At 40.0% G+C, this 21,094-nt stretch overlaps 1 protein-coding gene across 2 annotated transcripts in view; it reads left to right on the top strand.

Annotated features, from left to right (window-relative positions):
• The window catches only part of LOC143026250 (sterol O-acyltransferase 1), a 45,048-nt gene that overhangs the window by 16,942 nt on the left and 7,012 nt on the right, over nucleotides 1–21,094 (top strand). For both annotated transcript variants that reach the window (XM_076186329.1, XM_076186330.1), the window contains exons 2-11: nucleotides 6,126–6,196; nucleotides 15,107–15,264; nucleotides 16,815–16,979; nucleotides 17,181–17,326; nucleotides 17,807–17,934; nucleotides 18,701–18,876; nucleotides 18,962–19,097; nucleotides 19,253–19,390; nucleotides 19,642–19,746; nucleotides 20,794–20,941. In XM_076186329.1, coding sequence (XP_076042444.1) covers nucleotides 6,126–6,196; nucleotides 15,107–15,264; nucleotides 16,815–16,979; nucleotides 17,181–17,326; nucleotides 17,807–17,934; nucleotides 18,701–18,876; nucleotides 18,962–19,097; nucleotides 19,253–19,390; nucleotides 19,642–19,746; nucleotides 20,794–20,941 — 1,371 coding nt within the window. The remainder of the gene's footprint in view (nucleotides 1–6,125; nucleotides 6,197–15,106; nucleotides 15,265–16,814; nucleotides 16,980–17,180; nucleotides 17,327–17,806; nucleotides 17,935–18,700; nucleotides 18,877–18,961; nucleotides 19,098–19,252; nucleotides 19,391–19,641; nucleotides 19,747–20,793; nucleotides 20,942–21,094) is intronic.

Genomic DNA, 21,094 nt, shown 5'->3' with positions numbered 1-21,094 from the left:
TCCTGTTACGTTTAGCATCGTTGCATTTCATTGGCTCCCGGAAGGGAAGAGGCAGGCGATCCAATCCTACCAGCGTCATGGTTTCAATTTCAAAACAACAATAGCTTGGATGTTGGATTCTAATTATTCATGTAACTGTTTTGTAACAGTAGCGTTTCCTAAATAGAATCGTCTAGTGTCAGGTAAGATAAGTGGATAAGAACACAATTGGGTCAGTGACCATATGTTAGATTCGAAAGTTGTTTTTACTCTTGGTAGCGACACTAGGAACAGAAGCCATTCTTTTCATGAATTAAAAAATGCGAAAGTTTTCTCTATTAATTTTTTTGTCGCAAGACACCAAGACTGCAGGCCAGAAATTTCCAAGGAGCGTATATTCTCGACTTTTTTTTTTAGCCTATTTGGCCGACTTGATATTGGTCCCCACGCGGTGTTTGATCCAAGGCATTGAGCAGAAAACATTGACTGACTTCGTTTAAACTAGTAAAAAAAATCTAGAGCTGATGAAGCATATCTTATTATCATCAAGACCAAAACGGGCTATAGGCTAGTCAGTAAGAGAACCTGTGCTTATATAAAATTGAGAGAGCGTCATGCTAGCCTAGACAGCAGTGAGCCTGAACGTAAATAGCCCAGGTCTAAGCGTAGAAATTCTGACAATGTTAGCAATCGTAGATGGAAATGTCTTTGGATGTTTGGGACTTTTAAAGATGAATTACCCCGAAGTTAGGTTAGTTTAAGTTGATCTTTACTAAGCTAGGTCGCTGTGGGGGTTATAACTTGCATCTTTACGAGCTGTTTTTCAAGGTTATTTGGGAATAGGGGTCTGCACATCTCAATCTTTACAAGATTTTTATGATCTCAGAAAGGCTGACCCTGTCATTGCTTCATAAGTTTGCAGGGGTTTGATTTAGTATCAGAATAGTACTAGGTTACTGTTACTAGGTTACTGCACTGCCAGGGCATGATACAGTCTAGTTCATGTTTTTGGTGATTCGGAACAGGTGTAATGTTGCTTGGCCATTTAGAAATTGTTTTCTTTGGGGGCCCCGCAATTCCTAGCACCAACCCTGTACTCGATTTGTTGAATCAGCAGAAAGTATTGGATGGGGTAATTAATTTGTAACCGATTCAAGCCAACATGGATGATACATACACACGGTAACAGTCCCTCCCACGCCATCTATACCTTTCTCCTTTTCCCCTCCCTCCCATCGCCTGCCTTTGGAAGCTACTCCTGCACAAACTGTGCAAACGTGAGGACCCTCAGATGCCTTACAAATGCATAAGTCAGTGGTCGCGTCCCTCCATGTGGGTTAAGTCAGGACTGTTCTTTCGACGTGCGCTTCCTCTCTCCCTCTCGGGAGTGTGACGTCATGTCGCGTCGAGGTGTCTGATTGGTTGAAAGGAGGGGGCTTGGGAGGAAGAAAGTTGACCTAGCAATGTTATAATAGTAGGATCAATTGTCCTACAACTCGAGACGTGTGTTGTCCTTGGTGTCTCTTGAAGAAGGAGAGTGGGAGAATTGAAAGGAAGATGAACTGTGACCACTAAATGAATTCGATCAGGGAAGACTGAAAAAGAAGAGGAATTCGCTCGGAGGAATTGTGTTTGTTTTGTTCTAGTCAAATGTCTTCGGAGAAGTTTTTGTTTGTCCTAATGTTTTGGATGGTATCGTCCTTCCCTAATGAATGTTCTGATAACTCGTTATACTGTATGTGTGTGTGTGTGTGTCAGAGAGTGTAGGTGTGGGGAATGGTTGTCGGTGTGCTTCAGGTGGGCGGGACATGGGCGGCGAGAAACAGAGACGATCAGATCAAGTTGTGTCACTGTGCTTAAGAGGTGCCACCTGTGTGTGTGTGTGTGTGTGTGTGTATGTGTGTGTGTGTGTGTGCGCGCGCGCGCGCGATTCACCATGGTCTTGGATCACGTGTTGAACTCGTGATCGACAGCTATTTCCCTACAGGAAGAGAGCTCAGAGCTCATATATGACCGATCTATGGGTAATGCTGTGACCTTAGACACACACACACACACACACACACACACACACACACACACACACACAACTCCCCGCCCACGAGAGTTGGAGTAGCGACTCGTAGCGCAGCGATACTGAAAAATTATTTCGGCTCTGGGCGGGATTCGAACCCGGATCGCCGTAGTGGCGCGCGCGTGCGCGTGTGTGTGTGCTCGCGCGCGTGCGTGCGTGTGACGTGGCAATGTCTTACATGTTGATGCCCAGTGGCACTTGACGTTGTCATTCAATCGAGGTGTCTTGATTGGGTACCATTTGAACTTCGTTAGAAACGTGTGTGTGTGTGTGTGTGTGTGTGTGTGTGTGTGTGTGTGTGTGTGTGTGTGTGTGTGTGTGTGTGTGTGTGTGTGTGTGTGTGTGTGTGTGTGTTCGTGTTCTTCGAGTCTCGTTGACTACTTGTGACGATGACAAGTCGGCCTTCAAGCTCTTCGTGAGACTTCGACAGAAACTGTCGAAGTCTGCAATTCTCGAGAAGTTATCCCAAGGCATTGGGTCACAACTCCAAGTCACCACTCTTTGATAGGTTTCGTATGATGTAAAGACTAAAGTAACGTAATTTCGTTTGGTGTAAATGCTATAGTAACATCATGTATGATGTAAAGACTAAAGTGACGCCATGTCGTTTGATGTAATGGTTAATGTGACGTCATATCGCCCTTTATGATCTACTTATGTTCATTGCGTAGTAGAAAACTAGAGCAATTTAGACCTTTGTAAATCAAAATTAAGAACAACTTCTTTAACCTTTTGGTCTTTCTGTTTTTTCATGTTTCTTTCCTGCCACCGAAATGAATCCATGAGAAGACATTATATGCACACACACACACACACACACACACACACACACACACACCTCGTGGTGCTGTGGTTAGAGTTCTCGCCTGCCACTACGGCGGTCCGGGTTCGACTCCCGCCCATGGCTGAAATAATTTCAGTATCGCTGCGCTGCGGGGTGTTACTCCAACTCTCATGGGCGGGGAGTTGGGTGTGTGTGTGCGTGTAAGGTCACAGTATTACCCATAGATCAGTCATACGAGCTCTGAGCTCTCATACGGGAGGTTGATAATTGTCGATAACGAGTCCAACACGTGATCCAAGACCATGGTGGTGAATGGTGAATCATACATACATAAACACACACACACACACACACACACACACACACACACACACACACACACATATATATATATATATATATATATATATATATATATATATAGATATTATATATATAGATAGATAGATAGATATTATATATATAGATAGATATATATATATAGATATAGATATATAAGATATATATATATATATATATGATTATATATAGATACTATATATATATATATATATATATATATATATATATATATATATATATTATATATATATATATATATATAATATATATAACGCGCACACACACACAAACTTCGATTCATTCTTTCAAAACCGAACCCCACACATTTACGTCCAGGACAAATGTAAACAGTTTTATTTAGCTGAGGTGTGGGTTCGATCGTTTGTCTTTATCCAGAACAAGATCTACGAGGTCTGCCACCGTGTTGAAGGGGTCGAGTAGGAAGTGCGTGGAGGGAACCGTCCTTGAAAAGGAGTTGTCTTCCTTTTCTCTTGAGTGCGAGAAACTCGACGACGTCATGTCTTTACTCGCTAAGGAAAAGCAAGTGATTATGTAAACGCTGTTGACACGGTTGAAGCCTCCCACTGAAGAAGGAGAATCACGTGCAACTGGATGGAATCGCCTGGGGCGTAGCCAGAACAAGTAACCCTCGACGTGCAAGGAGTTAGTAAACTTGACGAAATGTATCAGCTATGGAACAAGAGAAAGAGGAAGACATACACACAAAGCGTATGTTGTGCGAATGTATACAAAAGAAGAACAATTGTTTCTGTGTAATAGGAGGATAAAGGTTATGTCACTGGTGCCCAAGAAGAGTTGGTAATTATAGTCAAAGAAATACTTGGTCACTGGAGGTTAGTTGGTAGACGCTTCAGAGAAAATGCAAACTTCACTCATCACATTGGTGAGTAAGTTGGGACTTGTACGTATTTGTAAATTGAAAGGCCAGGAGAAGCTGAGATGGTTTGGTTATTTGAAGTGAATGGATTTGGATAAAGAGGTTATCATACTGGGCTATTTTCCTTCAACCTCCAATTCATCTGCGGTACCGCCCACTTCCAGAACTTTTTCCGCCGTAAAATCACTTTGACGAACTATTTTGTTTCCTCGACAGTTGACATAGAAAGTCACTTGACATGCTGACGGAAATTCATTTTTCCTTTAGCATATCAGATTCCTTCCCGAAAGCTGCGGGGAGCAAATCTGTCCCAACAGTCGGAGGAAAAATAGCCCAGTGTGATAATGACTGAACTGGGTGGGGAAAGCGAGGCCTATGAATATTGACGACAGAAATACAAAAGGCATAGAAAAGAGAGAAGGATGTAGAACAAGATGAGCATATAGCCCAAAGACTAAACAAAAAACTGATGAAGAAGGAATACATACATATACATATACCAAAGGCTTTTTCCCCCTTTACATGGGAGGTAGCCAAAAGACAAAGGCATAGAAACCACTCCCACATATTCCATCTCCCATATTCTCCACTCCCCTCTACTCTCTTCCCTCCGTCTTATCTTCGCACCTACTGGATGACGGGTCATCCCTGCATCTTGTCCACTGCCCTGGGTCAGAAGCAGTGTCGCAAGACACAGCACATTCACAGCAAGAAACAAGACTGCTACATTAATTCGGCGACCCCCCCCCTCTCCGTCCCTTCATGCAGAAAAGGAGACGGAGAGAAATCCCCTCGGGCTGCGTCAATTTATTTCTCGTACTTCCTCACCCCCATCCCTCACCTACACCCCCTCATGCATCACAGCATTATCCATACACAACCCTTCTCCATTCACCCCTATCTTCTGTCCTCTCCCGTCCTTCCTCAAGACATTCCCCTCTTTCCCAATGGCCCTTTTACCCCATCCATCAATCTCATCCTAGGAAATCCCCTTGTGTTCACTCCTTCCACCTCTGCCTTCCACACCTCTTTTACTAATCTTTCTTCACTAATTCTTTCAATGTGTCCAAACCACCCCAATACTCTTTCATCAACCCTATCTCCCAGCTCCCTTTCCACCCCTGTTCTCCTCACTTCCTCATTTCTCACTCTATCCAGCCTTGTAACCCCTGTCATACTTCTCAGGCATTTTACCTCAAACACGTTCAAACTCCTCTCTTACTCTCTTATGTTCCATGTTTCTGTCCCGTCCAGTGCTGTCATACAGTCTCCTCTTAGCATCTATTCCCAAACGTCTATTTCTTGTTACATTTTTTAATCCCCAATGCATTTACTCGCTTCTCTCAATCTACATTCCACCTCCACCCCACTCCCTTTCCTGCCACATTCGCACCCAAGTATCTAAAACTATCCACTTCCTCCAGTCTCTCTCCCTTAATACTCACTTCCAGCCTGCTGCCACTCTCTCCCCTTGTACATCCCATCACCTTACATTTACCCACATTTATCTTCAACTTCTTTCACACACCTTCCCAAACTCTGTCACTAACTTCCTCAATCCCTCTGATCCTGCCACAAGCGCAGTGTCGTCAGCAAACAACCACTGGCTTATCTCCCACTTTCTACATTTTCTTTAACCATCTCCAATCCCTGACCCACCACCCTTGCATTTACCTCTCGCACCACCCCATCCATGTATAAATTGAACAGCCAGAGCGACATAACACATCCCTGACGAAGTCCCACCTTTACCTCAAGCCACTCACTCTCTCCATTTCTAATCCTAACACAAGCTCTACTACATGAAAAAATTACCAAGAAAACAAACCATATGGATCCTATAAAGACAAAAACAATTTTGTTTACATAACCTGTACGATTTGTTTGCGCTGAAACAATGGATTGTTTTAAGAAAAGTTTGGATAACTTTATGGATAGGGATGAAAGGTGATAATGGGCATTGATCTACCTAGCGTATGCCTTATGGTTTCTTACAATACCCTCCATTCGTATGTTTTTTCTGTTTAAATCGTTGTTATCTTTCACAGCTGTCACCTCGCAGAACGGGAAAGAGGAGGGACATCTTCTGCAGAACCTTTACGTCCGGGAGAAGATCATGGTAAGTTCCTCTTCGGTTCTGGCCAGGAAGGGCGTCCAGACTGATCATGGTACCCCAAGGGGCCAAGACCGAAGTCCTTTCACAAGGCACCATGCTAGGGACCCTGGATAAGGTAGTTCTTGAAGCGAAACCGGGTCAGTCAAGCCGTCAATCATCACTCAGGTTCTTCAAGGTGATGAATACAGTGTGAGCTCTGAGCTCTGATCCGGAACGAGAATAACTTTCAATCACAAGTCCGGCACACACACACGCACACATAGATACACACACACACACACATACACACACACACACACACACACACACAGATACACACACACACACACAGATACACACACACACACACACACACACACACAGATACACACACACACACACAGATACACACACACACACACAGATACACACACACACACACACACACACAAATACACACACACAGAGATACACTCTCACACACACACACACACACACACGCACACACACACACATACAAAGAGCAATTACAAAATTGGCACCAACACTCTCAAACCTATCATATGAAGAGAGACTAGCAAAACTTGAACTACAGACACTAGAGCAAAGAAGAGAGAGAGGAGATTTGATAGCTATTTACAGAATCATGAAAGGCATAGAAATTATTGATAGAGAGGATCTAATAAAATGGGATGATAGAAATACAAGAGGACACGGAAAGAAAATCAAGAAAGACAGCTATAGAAGAGATCTGAAAAAGAACAGCTTTCCTCACAGAGTAATAGACAGTTGGAACAAGTTAGATGAGAAAGTAGTGTGTGCAAAAACAATACATGAATTTAAAAATAGTTTAGATAAAATGAGATATGAAGACGGTACACCACGAGCATAGCTCCCCTTCCCGTAAAATACAACTAGGTAAATACACACACGCACGTCGGTCGAAGTGACAACGAAATTTGGACTCCGGAAAATCTACAATTTTCGTGGATCTCAACGACGAGGGAGTATCTGTGTTGTATTAATAGGGAAGGGGAAAGCTCGTGGTGTAGTGGGGAGGCGAAGAAAAAGGAGAAGGGGAGGGATTACCGAGGAAAATGGAAGGAAATGAGGAAGGGGACGAATGGGCCCAGGAAGTCAGACGGCATGTCAACAAGAGAGGGGCAGACGACAGTGGTGAAGTCGAAGAGATTAGTAAAAATGTAAAAATTAGAAATATAGATAAGAAAAGTGCAATGGAAGGTGAAGATAATTATTTCCATGGATTTAATGAGGGAGGGAATGACAACCTCCCCCGACTAGTAAATATAGAGGAGAAACTAAAAAATAATGAACGAAACATGGGAGGTAAGGTTTAACCAATTAAAGCTAGTTACCCAAGGAGTTGATAAACTGGAATAACTAAAGAAGAAGAATCAAAACCTAACTAAAGAAATAGGAGATTTAAAAAGACAGTGAAGAGAAGTAAAGGAGGGAGAAGAATATAGTAAACTTAGCGGATAAAAAGAAATGTATAATTATAGTAGGGATGGAAGAGAAGTATAATCCAAATAGGGCTACAAGAATAAAGGAGGAAAAAGAAAAAGTAAATAAGATATTAGAAGTAGTTCAAGAAGATGAACCAGAAACAGGGAAAGAAATGGAAGGAATATATAGACTAGGGAAATACAATACAGATAAGACCAGACCAATTAAGGTTAGATTTAAGTCGCAAACGACAGCAGAGAATATCTTGGCAAAAACAGGAAAACTAGCCGACACTGATCAATATAAACAGGTGTCGATAAAAAGAGAAATGAATAAAGAGGAAAGAGAGGATGAGAAAATAAAAAGACTAGAAGCTAAGTAAAAAAAAAAAAAGCGAGAAAAGAACAGTCAGAAAAAAGAAATTCTATTGGAGAGTAGTGAATATGAAAGGAAATGGTTCATAGCAGAGAAAAACAGAAGGGAAACAGAAAAAACTATGGAAGTAAATGAAGATTAAAAGTGTCTTACACAATTATAGATGGTTTAATAACAGGCTTGAATGAACTGAATGATTACCTGAAGGAAAAAGAACCGGACATAATGGGAATTGTAGAGACAAAATTGAAAAGTCCACTACCACCCAACAATGTAGGACATGGTGCATATAATTACTGGATTAGAAACAGAGAGGTAAAACAAGAGGGTGGAGTTATGTTCCTGACTAAGAAGGATATAAATGTGAGGAATGTCACACATGGAAAGAATAGAGTACAGATGATTATGATGGAAGTGGAGGACAGGGATGGGAAGAGCAGGAAGTTTGTAGTAAATGATGTACCTCCTAAAACTGCTTCGTGGGAAGAGAAAGAACACAAAAATATGTTAGAAGACACAAGGATAACACTAAATAAGATAATGGAAGATGGGCGAAGAATAGTTATAATGGGTGACTTTAATTGTAAAGAAATCTGCTGGGGAGAGATGACAGTGAAGGGTGGAGACGACCTATGGGGAAATGTACTACTTGATATGATTATAGAACATACAATGACGCAATGGATACAAGAGAATACTAGGAATATAAATGAGGAAGAACCATCGAGACTGGACCTAATAATCACATCAGAACCCGAAATAGTGGACAAGATTGAATATAAGACACCAATAAGTAAAAGTGACCACATGTTGGTTGAACTGGAACTAAATGAGGAAAAATACATAAAAAACGAACAATATAGAAAGGGAAGATTGATGAATGAAAAAACAAATTTTGATAAAGTAAGAGAATTCTTTCAAAAAGCAGACTGGGAAAGAATACACAAGGAGGAAACAACATTAGAAGAGAAATGGAATATTTTGACAAAAATTTATAAAAAAGGAGTGGAAAAGTATGTCCCAAGACAAAAGCAAGAAAAAGAATATGTAAAGTGTTGGTACAACAAAAGATGTAGGGAGTTAAAAGACAAAAGGGATAAAGCTAGGATAAAATGGTAAAAAGACAAAAGACCTGAAAAATAGAAAACATATACTAGTTATAGAAATGAATATGTACAAGTGTGCAGAGAAGAAAAAAGAAAATACGAAAAAGATGTCATAGAGAAATGTAAAGATCAACCAAATCTATTTCATAGATTTGTAAACAACAAACTGAAAAACAAACAAGAATTAGAGAAACTACGAAAAGGAGTTGAATACACAGAGGAAATAGAAATGGCAGAAATCATGAACAAGCATTTTAAATCGGTGTTTACGAAGGAGAACATACAACCTGGAGATATCGAGTGGGAGGAGAAAGTCCCCCCTATGAAAGAGATAGAAGTATCTAGGAATGAAATAATGAAACACTTGAGTAATTTCGATGTCAGAAAATCGCATGGACCAGATGAAATGGCAAACTGGATTTTGAGAGAATGCAGGAATGAACTAACAGACAAAATACATAGTCTAATAAACAGTTCATTGAAAGAAGGAAAAGTTCCAGAAGATTGGAAAAGAGCAAATATAGTACCAATATATAAAGGGAAAACAAGGAAGACCCTACTAACTATAGATCTGTCTCTCTTACAAGTACGACAGCAAAAATTTGTGAAAGAATTATCAAAAGTAGATGGGTAAGGCATTTGAAAAAAAGTACTAAATCCAAGGCAATTTGGATTTAGACAAGGACGATCATGCGTCACAAACTTAATGTGTTTCTATTCAAGGCTAATAGATGTAATACAAGAAAGAGATGGATGGGCTGATTGTGCATTTCTAGACCTGAAAAAATCTTTTGATAAGGTGCCACATAAGAAGTTGCTAAAGAAATTAGAAACTACAGAAGGAATACAGGGCAAACTGCTGAAATGGGTGGAAGACTTCTTGCATGAAAGAAAAATGAGAGTGGTGATAAGAGACAAACTCTCTAATTGGGATGAAGTGATAAGTGGAGTTCACACAAGGAACAGTTCTGGCCCCAATAATGCTTGCTATATATATTAATGATATGGATAAAGGAATTGAAAGTTATATGAGCTTCTTTGCGGATGATGCAAAATTGTTGAAAAAAGTGAACACTGAAGATTATGAGTGATCTCAATAAATTATGGGAATGGAGTAGAAAGTGGGAGATGGAATTCAATATTAAGAAGTGTAGTATAATGGAATTTGGAAGAAGCAAAAAAAAACAAAAAGAATAGTGGCATCATATAAATTGGGAGAAAAAGAAATTAAAAAAGTAGAAAATGAGAAGGACCTGGGAGTCATTATTATGAAAAATATGTCCCCTGAGAAACATATAAACAATTTTTTTTTGAAAAACTGATAATTTAATAAGGACAATCAAAGTTGCATTTACATACCTGGACGAAGAAATGGTGAAGAAAATACTAGTCACTTTGATAAGACCAAGATTGGAGTATGCAGCGACGACGTGGTCACCAAGTACAAAAAAATGTATAACAAAACTTGAAAGAATGCAAAGAGCAATTACGAAATTGGCACCAACACTCTCAGAGCTATCATATGAAGAGAGACTAGCAAAACTTGAGCTACAGACATTAGAGCAAAGAAGAGAGAGAGGAGACTTGGTAGCTATTTATAGAATCATGAAAGGCATAGAAACTATTGATAGGATCTAATAAAATGGGATAGTAGAGATGCAAGAGGACACGGAAAGAAAATCAAGACAGTTATAGAAGAGACTCGAAAAAGAACAGCTTTCCTCACAGAGTAATAGACGTTTGGAACAAGTTAGATGAGAAAGTGGTGTGTGCAAAAACAATACACAAATTTAAAAACAGTCTAGATAAAACGAGATATGAAGACGGGGCACTACGAGCATAGCTCCCCTTCCCGTAAAATACAACTAGGTAAATACACACATACACAAAGTTAGAACCATACATGAACTAGAAGCTAAGTATGATCACTGGAGATCAGAAGATAGGATCCTGTGAGCGTTGTTCCTTTGCTGAATCCTCCAAGTAGGTAAATTCAGTTAGATACAATCGGGAAGATACACGCACGCTCTGTTATCGCTCGAAGAGTTTTAGCCAGAAATAGTTTCGTGCAGAGGTCGTGGAGAGATCTTTCTGGGGCCTTTGCCGAAGCACCTCCTCTCTGGTCGGTTCCCCAGGAGTCGTAAGAACATAAGGATGGAAGAGACTGCAAAGACCATAAGGCCTACACCAGACAGTTCCATGTCCATTACCACCTATCATCCCCATCCATAAAGTTATCTAATCTTCTCTTAAAACAACCAATTATTGTTTCAGCACTCACTACATGGTTTACTATGTCTATTCCAGTCTATTCCTCGACTGAAAGAGGATTGTTATTTTGTCAGCAATAACCAACGTTTCTGTCCTTTCGTAAAAATGTCACACCCAAAGAAGTGGACTCCAAAAGACGTTCCAGGAGAGATTTAAGGAATTTAACAGGAGAACGAAGTATTAGTAGTGGTAAAAAGTGGATTTTGTGAAGCCGTGTTACATGAGAAAGTTGAAAGTAAACGTGGGTAAAAACAACGTGATGATAGGTATACAAGGGGTGAGAGTGGCAGTGAGTTTGAGTTAAGTCTTAAAGGAGAGAGGTGAGAGGATGTGGATAATTTTAAGTAATTGGGGTCACATGCAGCAGAGAATGGAGGAGTGAGGGTAGAGGTGGACTATAAAGTGAGGATACAAGTAGATGTCTTGGGAAAGATGTTGAAGGGGTGATTGTGCCTACTACAAGTACGCTGTATGGGACAGGGACTTGGAATTCAAAGGAGGCAGAAAAGAGAAATTTGAATATGTTTGAGGTGAAGTGTTTGAGAAGTAGAGCGGGGTTACGAGGATGGATAGTATGAGAAATGACAAAGTGAGGAGGAGAGTACGGGTGGAAAGGGAGCTGACAAATACGGTTGATGAAAGAATACTGGGATGGTTTAAGCATATGGAATGAATGAATGAAGAAAGACTAACAAAATTAGTGTGGAAGACAGAGGTGGATGGTGTGAATTTGAAGGGAAGATCGACAGAGGGATGGATGAGGTGAAAGGAACCTTGAGTGAAAGGGGAATGTCTGTTGAGCAAGGAAGGGAGAGGTAAGGCATAGGTGTTACTGTTTTAACAGAAAAAATAATAATACACGTTAATGATAAGTAATGCTTCATGATTTTCCCATTTCTAGTTTTTCATTACCATACGAACTAACAAAAGCTTAAACTATCAATTAATTACTATTTCTGTTCGCAGATAGCGTTCCCAAATACGCGAATACGCAATAACGATGAATGAATAAGTAAGAAGTTCTCTAGAGCTTTCAAATGTCACGAGCTGTAGCTCACAGGAGTAGTTGCCTAAACCTAGAACCGATGACTCAGTCACTAGCGGGAGTGCTATCGATCTCTCCTTTCTGCCTTCGCCAGACTTTAACTCTGTTCGTAACACGACCGAGCTCCCTAACCCTGAAACTTAAACCGTCTCTTCTGAACAGTAAAACTGGTTTATACATACATGCATTCATGTATACACACGAGTACATTATGCACACATACACAGGTACGTATATATATGCATACATATATAGATACGTGCATACATACACATACATTCATACGTGCATACATACATACATACACCCGTGCATACATACGTGCATACATGCATGCATGCATACACACATATATGAATACATACACATATATACATAAATATACACATATATACACACATGTAAACATACAGTATATACAGGCATTCATGCATACTACACACATGCAAACATACATGCATGCATATACACACGTACTTACACATATATACATTACCACAACAGCCTTTCCCCCTTGTAAGGGGGGTTGGCCAAGTCAAAGCATAGACCCATAAAAAAAAAACATTCTTTGCCCCTCTCATTTAACTTAACGTGGATTGAAGGGTCCCCCCACGACCCCGCCACACTGCTCGGATCAGAAGCAATGCAGCGAGACGCAGAAGTTGATACAGTTGGATTAAATTAATCAAGTCGACTGAAGCAAATTGATGAGTCGGTCTAACGTCACGGATCGCCCCATGTCAGAAGTGCTAGGACGGTGCCCCTTTACAGAGGACGTGGCGTGGAATTTAGTGAACCATATCCTTGGTCCAACTCGCTAGCGCTAGGTTTCGAACCGCCGTCACCTCGACGCTCCAATCCTCTCGGCCAGGGAGCATCCTTAAGCAAATTACTTATAATAAACACACAAGGTGGGGGAGAGGGGCGGGGGGGAAGAGCGGTGCGTGTGATGGATGTGGCGCCTTGGTGGGGGAGGAGAGGAGGTGCTCTCGTGCCTCGTTAATTTACTTAGGGAACCCGCAACCCCAAGGTAACCGCCCACGGCTCACTTTCCAACATGGACCGCTGAACTGGACCTTCTAGTCTTACCCAGACATTCAACTCCTCCCACCCAAAAAATAAATTGAAAATAAAAGAATACGGAGTAAAATAAGTAAGTAGATAAATGAATAAATGAAATGAAATGAAGATGAAAAGATAAATAAATAGACAAATAAAATAATTGATAAATAAAATATGATAATTTCCAAACGGAGATGCAACCCCGAGGGATCGGCGTCTAGTCTCCGGACCCAGACCAAGGCACATCATAGTGATTTGGAAAGGTAGAGGAATATTTTAGGAAGATACAAGGAACGTTTATCTAAAAGAAACGCCTTTAATCGTTCATGTCTCAACGCGATCCAGGTTGACCCTTTCCCGTCTATGCTCTGCTTTTGTGTTTAATCTAGTTGGCGCCAGAGATTTTATACGGCTAAGATAGGGGTCGGTGTAGAGGTATGGAAGCGAGAAGGAAGAAGAGGAGGAGGAGAAAGAAGAAAAGGAGGAGGAGGAAGAAGAAGAAGAAGAAAAGGAGGAGGAGGAGGGAGAAGAAAGAGGAGGAGGAGGAGGGAGAAGAAAGAGGAGGAGGAGGAGGGAGAAGAAAGAGGAGGAGGAGGAGGAAGAAGAAAAGGAGGAGGAGGAGGAGAAGGAAGAAGAAAAGGAGGAGGAGGAGGGAGAAGAAAGAGGAGGAGGAGGAAGAAGAAAGAAGAGGAGGAAGAGGAATAAGAGGGGGAGGAGAAGGAAGAAGAGGAGGAAGAGAAAGAAGAGGTCTTCTTCAAGAGCAGGTGTCCTCACCTGCGCACACTTGTTCTCAGGCACGCGCATACACGCATGCGCTGAGCGGGTCGATGGTGTGGTGGTACCGCGCTCGACTGTTAATTCAGCGACCTGAGTTCGAGTCTCGCCCAGGGCTGAACATTTCAGTATCGATACACTAAGAGCCGGAACTCCAACTATGGTGGGCAAGGGATTTTGTGTGTGTGAGGTTATAGCATTACCCATAGATTGGGCCGCACACAAATTCCAAGCTTTCGTCCGGGAGGGTAATTATAGTCATTGATCACGTGCCCAGCATGTGGTCCAAGACCGTGGTGATGAATCATACACACACACACACACTGAAGTGAGAACACTTGGGATTCTTCGACACTCAAGGTCGTGTTATGCATAAGGTTGAGTAGGCTGAGTCTTGCCCTCCCCCCCTCCCCCCTCCGCAGGGCTCGCCATTTTTAATTTTTATTACTATCATTATTATTATATATACATATGGATATATATATATATATATATATATATATAATATGAAAATATATAGAAAAATATTGTGGACAGAATTCTTTAGTAGGCCTTCAGAATGGACAAAGGGTTATGTATATCTTGTACGTTAAATACCAAAAGGTCAAGATATATCTGTTTAATTGCACGTACACACACACACACACACACATATATATATATTTATATATATATATATATACATATATATATATATATATATATACATACATAAATATGAATACACAGTGTAACTTTAGCTCATAACTCTGAATTCCCTGCGCAATAGCTAGCGTTGATAACATTGTATGCTTTGTGTCCCCTGGTAGTGATTTTGTCTCTCTCTCTCTTTAGGGTTTAGAGAAAGACCTCGGGGCCACCATGGCGGGCGTGGTGGAGAAGCGGATGCGCGAGTGGACGGAGGAGAACCTGCCACTCCTGGAGCACCTCACCACCACGTCGTCGCCCACACTCACGTCGGCCCTGACCAGATCGCACAGCACATCGAAAGGGTAAATTTCACGTTTCCTTTGTCACGTTATAATGAACAATTAATAAATTAGAGTTCAGTTTTTATTTATCTATTTATTTTTTCTTTCTGGGATAACCGATTCTTTCTCATTAGTATTGCATTGTCCTGTTTCCTTTGTCACGATATGATAAACAGTAATTTAAGAGTTCTATTTTTATTTATTTATATATTTTTTCTTCGTGGGATAACTATTTTTTCTCATTAGTACTGCATTGCCATCTCTCTCTCTTCCCTTCGCGTTTAAAGAAACTGAGTTAATCCTATCTGACGCCAAGGTTACGTTAATCCCGTCCTGACACCAAGGTTAAGTTGATCCCGTCTGTTCGCCTTCGAAGTTACGAGCATCGAGTTCGAGGACTCTGCTTCTTCTCTCGGGAACCCCGTCGGTCTCATGGACAAAATGTTGCGCATTTCCAAGAACTGAGACACAGGAAAATTAGTCATAATGGGCGTCAATCGTTCTCGTAACCACAGTTCGAACTTGGATGCAGGGATGACCAGTCATCCAGGAGGAACCAAGAAATGAGGGAGGGAGGGGTAGTGAATGGGAGAGGAGTATGTGAGGATGAAATGGGTGGAAGTGGATTTATGTCTTTGACTATAGCTACCTCCCATGTAAGGGGGAGAGAACCCTTGGTGTATTTAAAATTCATAGAAAAGTAGATAAAATTCTGACTTGTGTAGTTGTACAATAGGAAACATCCTGAATGAAATTTCCACAAGACATTTTCAAGAACCAATCAGTTTACATGTTTAGGAAAAGGTTGAAATTCAGTTGTTGCACATGGATGCACACTATGGGAAGCCATGGCAATGTAGTGTGAGTGAAGCAACACCCAACCCCCCCAGGCATATGTTTCTAACTGAGTGATTGATGGACTGATGAAAGTATTTACTTTCAGCAACTGACATCTTTTTTTCTTTTTGTACCTACCTGGGGTGAACTGCAAGATCTCTGAAGTACTGTATTATTCATTCATTCCTCCCACCCCTTCATTCTTTCCATTTCCTCTTCATCCTTGCCCTCTCTCTCTATATATATAGTATATCTTTCTCTCTTGCTTGTTTACTCTCATTCCCTGTGACTATCACCCTCTCAGTCTCATTTACTATTTCAGTATCTATCTCTTTATTCTCTCACTTTCCATGATATTATGGAAAATGGACTGTAAGAACACCCAGACATACATTAGTATTTCATTACCAATAACCAATTCTCCTATCCATGGGAACAATATTGCACGAAAGAGGTGGAGTCATAGAGGAAAGGTTTAAGGAAGGTAGCAGAATGGAGGGATAATAGATTTATTTTTATTTTATTCATTTATTTATTTATTCATTTTATTTACTTTTTGAGCCTCCAGTCATAAAGGAATACTGAGTGACTTGGTCCATAGGAATGTCACTAAAGTCCCTAAAATATTGACTGCATAAAATATGCAGCCAACATAAGACCAAACATATAGGAGTGACATTTAATACAAGCACCAGGGTCTTCGTCCTCAAAATAATGCACAATCTTGCCTGCAGGAAGAAGGATGGGAAGCTGCCAAGCCGTGTCTTTGTGGCACGACCTTCACTCCTCACTGAACTGCTCACCGTCAACCACATTGACAGCATTTACAATATATTTGTGGCCATCCTCATCCTGCTGTTCTTCAACAAGATCCTCGATGAAATTGTCCAGACAGGAAGGTAACTGTTCTTCCACCTCTGTTTAACATCTAGTCTTTTATCAAATTTTCATTCATTTATTCATTTTCATCTCCCTCCTGTCCTTTTCTTTTCGTTCCTTCTGCTTTAGCAATCCTCCCTTCTCCTCTTATCCACTTTTCTGTTGCTGCCTTTAAGTATTGAGGCAACTATGGTAACAGAAGTTGCTCTTTTGTTTTGTAGCCTGAGTCTGGACTTGTCACTTATATCATGGGCCTTCAGCGGGCTGGACCGTGTCATTGTCATCTGGGTGGCCATGTTCATGTCCACATCCTGTGTCGTCTACCTTACCTTCCACCACTGGGCACACAACCGACATAATCTACCACGTAAGTGCTGACCTTGACACTTTTTTTTTTTTTTTTTTAAGCTAAATTTTTTTAGGCCAATCTTTTATTCGGTTTGTTTTCCTCTACTCCTTGGCATGTATTCATTCACACTTAAGTGGTTGAAGTTTAAAGATTTCCCATTTTTCCTCGATTCTTGTAGTATTCATGAATTCCTTCCAGTCTGCTTCTACAAAAAAAAATCTTAAAAACTTGGCAATTTGTCTTAGAACTGTATAAACTTTGTATAAATTGTTTCTTGGTTCAATATCTCCATGTACCCACTGAAATTCAATTGCCACATGATCAATTTTCCCTATGAGGCATGTTCATTTTAAATCAATAATACTGGGTTCTTTAGTAAGTAAAATATATTAATAAGTGTAGGCCTTTGTGTGGGATAGGGATATACATGCATATGTGTGTATGGTGTGGGGCTATATTTATTGCACTGCAAGTAATAGTTGTCTTTTGTTTCTGCAGGAGTGTATGATACAGGCGGTGGAATCCTGTTCATGGGATACTTGTCACTATTTTTGGCACTGCCTCTTCAGAGCTTACTTTATCACAACCTTCCACCTGCCTCCTCCATCATTGTTTTGTGTGAACAGGTTTGTGTTTTTCTGCACTCTATTACCATTTATGATCACTTGGTCTCAAGACATTATAATTCCTATTTCTTTATGATGCACAGTCAGACTTATTTGTGACTTCACCTTAAACTTCCCTTCTTTCAATGATCATTCTCCTTGTATGGAGTTCTTTCCATTTCCGAATCTCATATTCATGCATTCACTTGTCATTTCTTTATTCAATCAAGTAAAATACCTCCAAACCCTCAAATATGCTGCAATTTCCACAGAACTGGATTACAAAGTACCTTGACAAATGACTTATCTTCTCTGTGTTGGGCCAACATTAGGTATCTCCTTGTGGTGGTCCTTTGAGATGAACATTGGAGAGAATTATCTCCCTACCATCCATCAGGGCACTTGGACTTTGGACAAGGCCACAAGATATATATATATATATATTTATCAACATTGTATATCCCCACTCCTCCCACTTCTTTACACAAGGAGAGCTGAAAGCCAGCAGCTACTTCCTTTTTGCTAACTGACAACAGAAATAGACCCTAATACAACAGATCAAACTCCAGTGTTCATTCCCAGAGCCTTCTGTGAGAGGGCTGATGACCATAGTTGGTTTTCTTGCTTTTTCCTCGGTACTATTGCTCTTCATAATTAAAATTCTATTCCTTTCTTTATCTGTCCTTTTATTTTCATATGTATATACAAAGAAACATTGCAGTTGCTTTTATATACACAGATAAGTAGTACCAAAAAAAGTATCAATTATGCTTCATTAATGTTTCAGGTTCGCATGTTCATGAAGACTTGGGCTTTCGTGAGAAGCAACATTGGTCGACCTATGTCATACAAAAAGGATGATGATGCATCGCAGGACCAAAAGGATATTCTCTGCCCTGACTTTTCTCATTATCTTTATTTCCTCTTTGTTCCAACATTGGTTTACAGAGACCAATACCCAAGGTAGGTGTGTTTACTTTAAACAGTGATTAAAAAAATATTTTTTATTTTTATTTTTCCCTGTTCTATGATTTGTAATCAATTTCAGGAATGAGTCTTGCAACTGGAGAAAAGTTGTGCATGACCTTGGGCATGTCATTGGCTGTCTTTTCTACACTCATTTCATCTTTGTGCGGTTTTGTGTACCTGTCTTTCGCCGTTTTGGGCAGGAACCATTTACTGGGGTTAGTTGCATTTGCTTGAAAATTGATTTTTCATTTGTTTCACCCAAATCTGAAAATATCTTAAATATATTGTATTTACATAGAGCAAGTAGATGGGCACAGCCACTTTTATTCAATCCTATTAATTGTTTATGTATGGCTTATTATTCCAATAGAAAAACTTGATGGTGGGTGTGTTTTCATGCATGTTCCCTGGATCACTAGTTCTTCTGTGTGCATTCTTCTCAGTTCTGCATGCCTGGATGAATGCCTTTGGAGAAATGCTAAGATTTGCAGACAGAATGTTCTATAAGGTAAGCTTTTTTCTATTATAGAAAAAGCCTAGTGTTTCAGGAATACTGTATCATTGCACTACTTTGAGTGTATAGCTAATAACATAAGTTGTGGTTGAATATGTACTAAGTAAACCCTAGTAATTTGCAATACATTATGTTTTGATATAGGAACATTAGTTATTAATTACAAATTTATTTAGGTAATCTGTGTAATAAAATATGTTGAATCTAATGACCACTTCAGTTTTAATAAACATTTTACTGAACAGGATTGGTGGAATTCAACTTCATATGCACGTTTCTACCGAACCTGGAACTGCGTGGTACACGACTGGCTGTATGAATATGTTTACAAAGAGGTTGCAGAGTGGCAGGTGAGAGTATTACATTTTAGTCATGTTTATTTTCATACTTTGCCAACAGCACTCTATACTGGGGTACTGACAGGACCCCACTAGTGTTGCTCCTTTCTGTATACTACAGTTAGGTAAATACAGTCAATACTAGAGATTTTGGAAACACCAGTACAGACCAGAGCCACACATCATTTGTCTACATCTCTGACAAATCTCCACTCTAGAGGAAATGTGTGGGTGGGTTTTATTATTATCCCCCCCCCCCTAAGTTCTATGGCTATCTTTATTAGGAAGTGGTTGGGGAGGAGGTTACAAATGGATTCCCATGTTGTTTACAAATGGAGTGAGGGTAAGCATACTTTAATGTCTGGGAAGGTTATTTATTAATTATATTAGAGGGGAACTCTTATGGAGGTGTTCACTGGAGTTTGTGTTTAGGTTGAAAAGTTGTTCTAGACCATGGTGTGAGCTCCAGGAAGGCAATGTCCTAATGACTTCTCAATTTCAATAGGGTTGGGGATAGGGGGTAAGAACGGAGAGTCTGACCAGGGATATGTGAGGCAGGATTTGTCATCTCTACTCTGGTATTTATACAACAATTCTGGTCATTAGGTTTGTTATTAAAGGCCTTGAAATGTTGAGTGCATAAAAATTATAGTCAATAATCGGTACAAGGTAATACAAAATATATAGAAGTCCAACATTTCTTCCCAGGAAGAAAACCTGATGACTGTTGTGGATTTCCAGTCAAACTTGAAACAATTATCATGATATAACTTCTGTATGTGAGCATCTGAAATAGACAGTCTTTGTGATTTTAGTAGTAATAGATTATAGGTAGGGGCCTAAGTCCCAGAAACCCATGCAATTGGAAAGGTGATCTACATTCAGGGTATTAAGAATTCAAAACAAACATGTTTTGAAGTACAGAAAGAAAAGAAGAAAAATAATTAATATTTTTATACTGCCCAAAAATTTTGATCAGTGTCGAAAATCAGAATTTAGATATTCTGCATTATTCTGGTATTATATATTTGAGTAAGTAATGACTTAAATTGTTGACAGGATTTACAGAGTAATTCCTGCTCTCGTGGGCGTTGGCTGCCAATGATGGTCGTGTTCTTCATCTCATCAATTGTTCATGAGTACATCCTTGCCTTGGCCTTCAGATTCTTTTATCCTGTTCTACTTGTTATGTTTGGTGGCTTTGGAGGTATGGTTTATAACTTTGTTCCTCAGTAGTGTAAAAATCTTGATTTCTAAAGTTTAGTAACAGCCTAATGGAAGCAATGAATATTTTACCATCACTTATGTCGAAAATCATATTGATTTAGGGGACAGAATTGTGAAATAATAACTGAGTAAA

The sequence above is a fragment of the Oratosquilla oratoria genome, chromosome 6, assembly GCF_046742065.1.
Source record: "Oratosquilla oratoria isolate Oo_2021 chromosome 6, ASM4674206v1, whole genome shotgun sequence".
NCBI classification, from domain to species: Eukaryota; Metazoa; Arthropoda; class Malacostraca; order Stomatopoda; family Squillidae; genus Oratosquilla; species Oratosquilla oratoria.
Note: the sequence above shows the minus strand (reverse complement) of the source record. Positions and strands in the feature narration are given on the sequence as shown.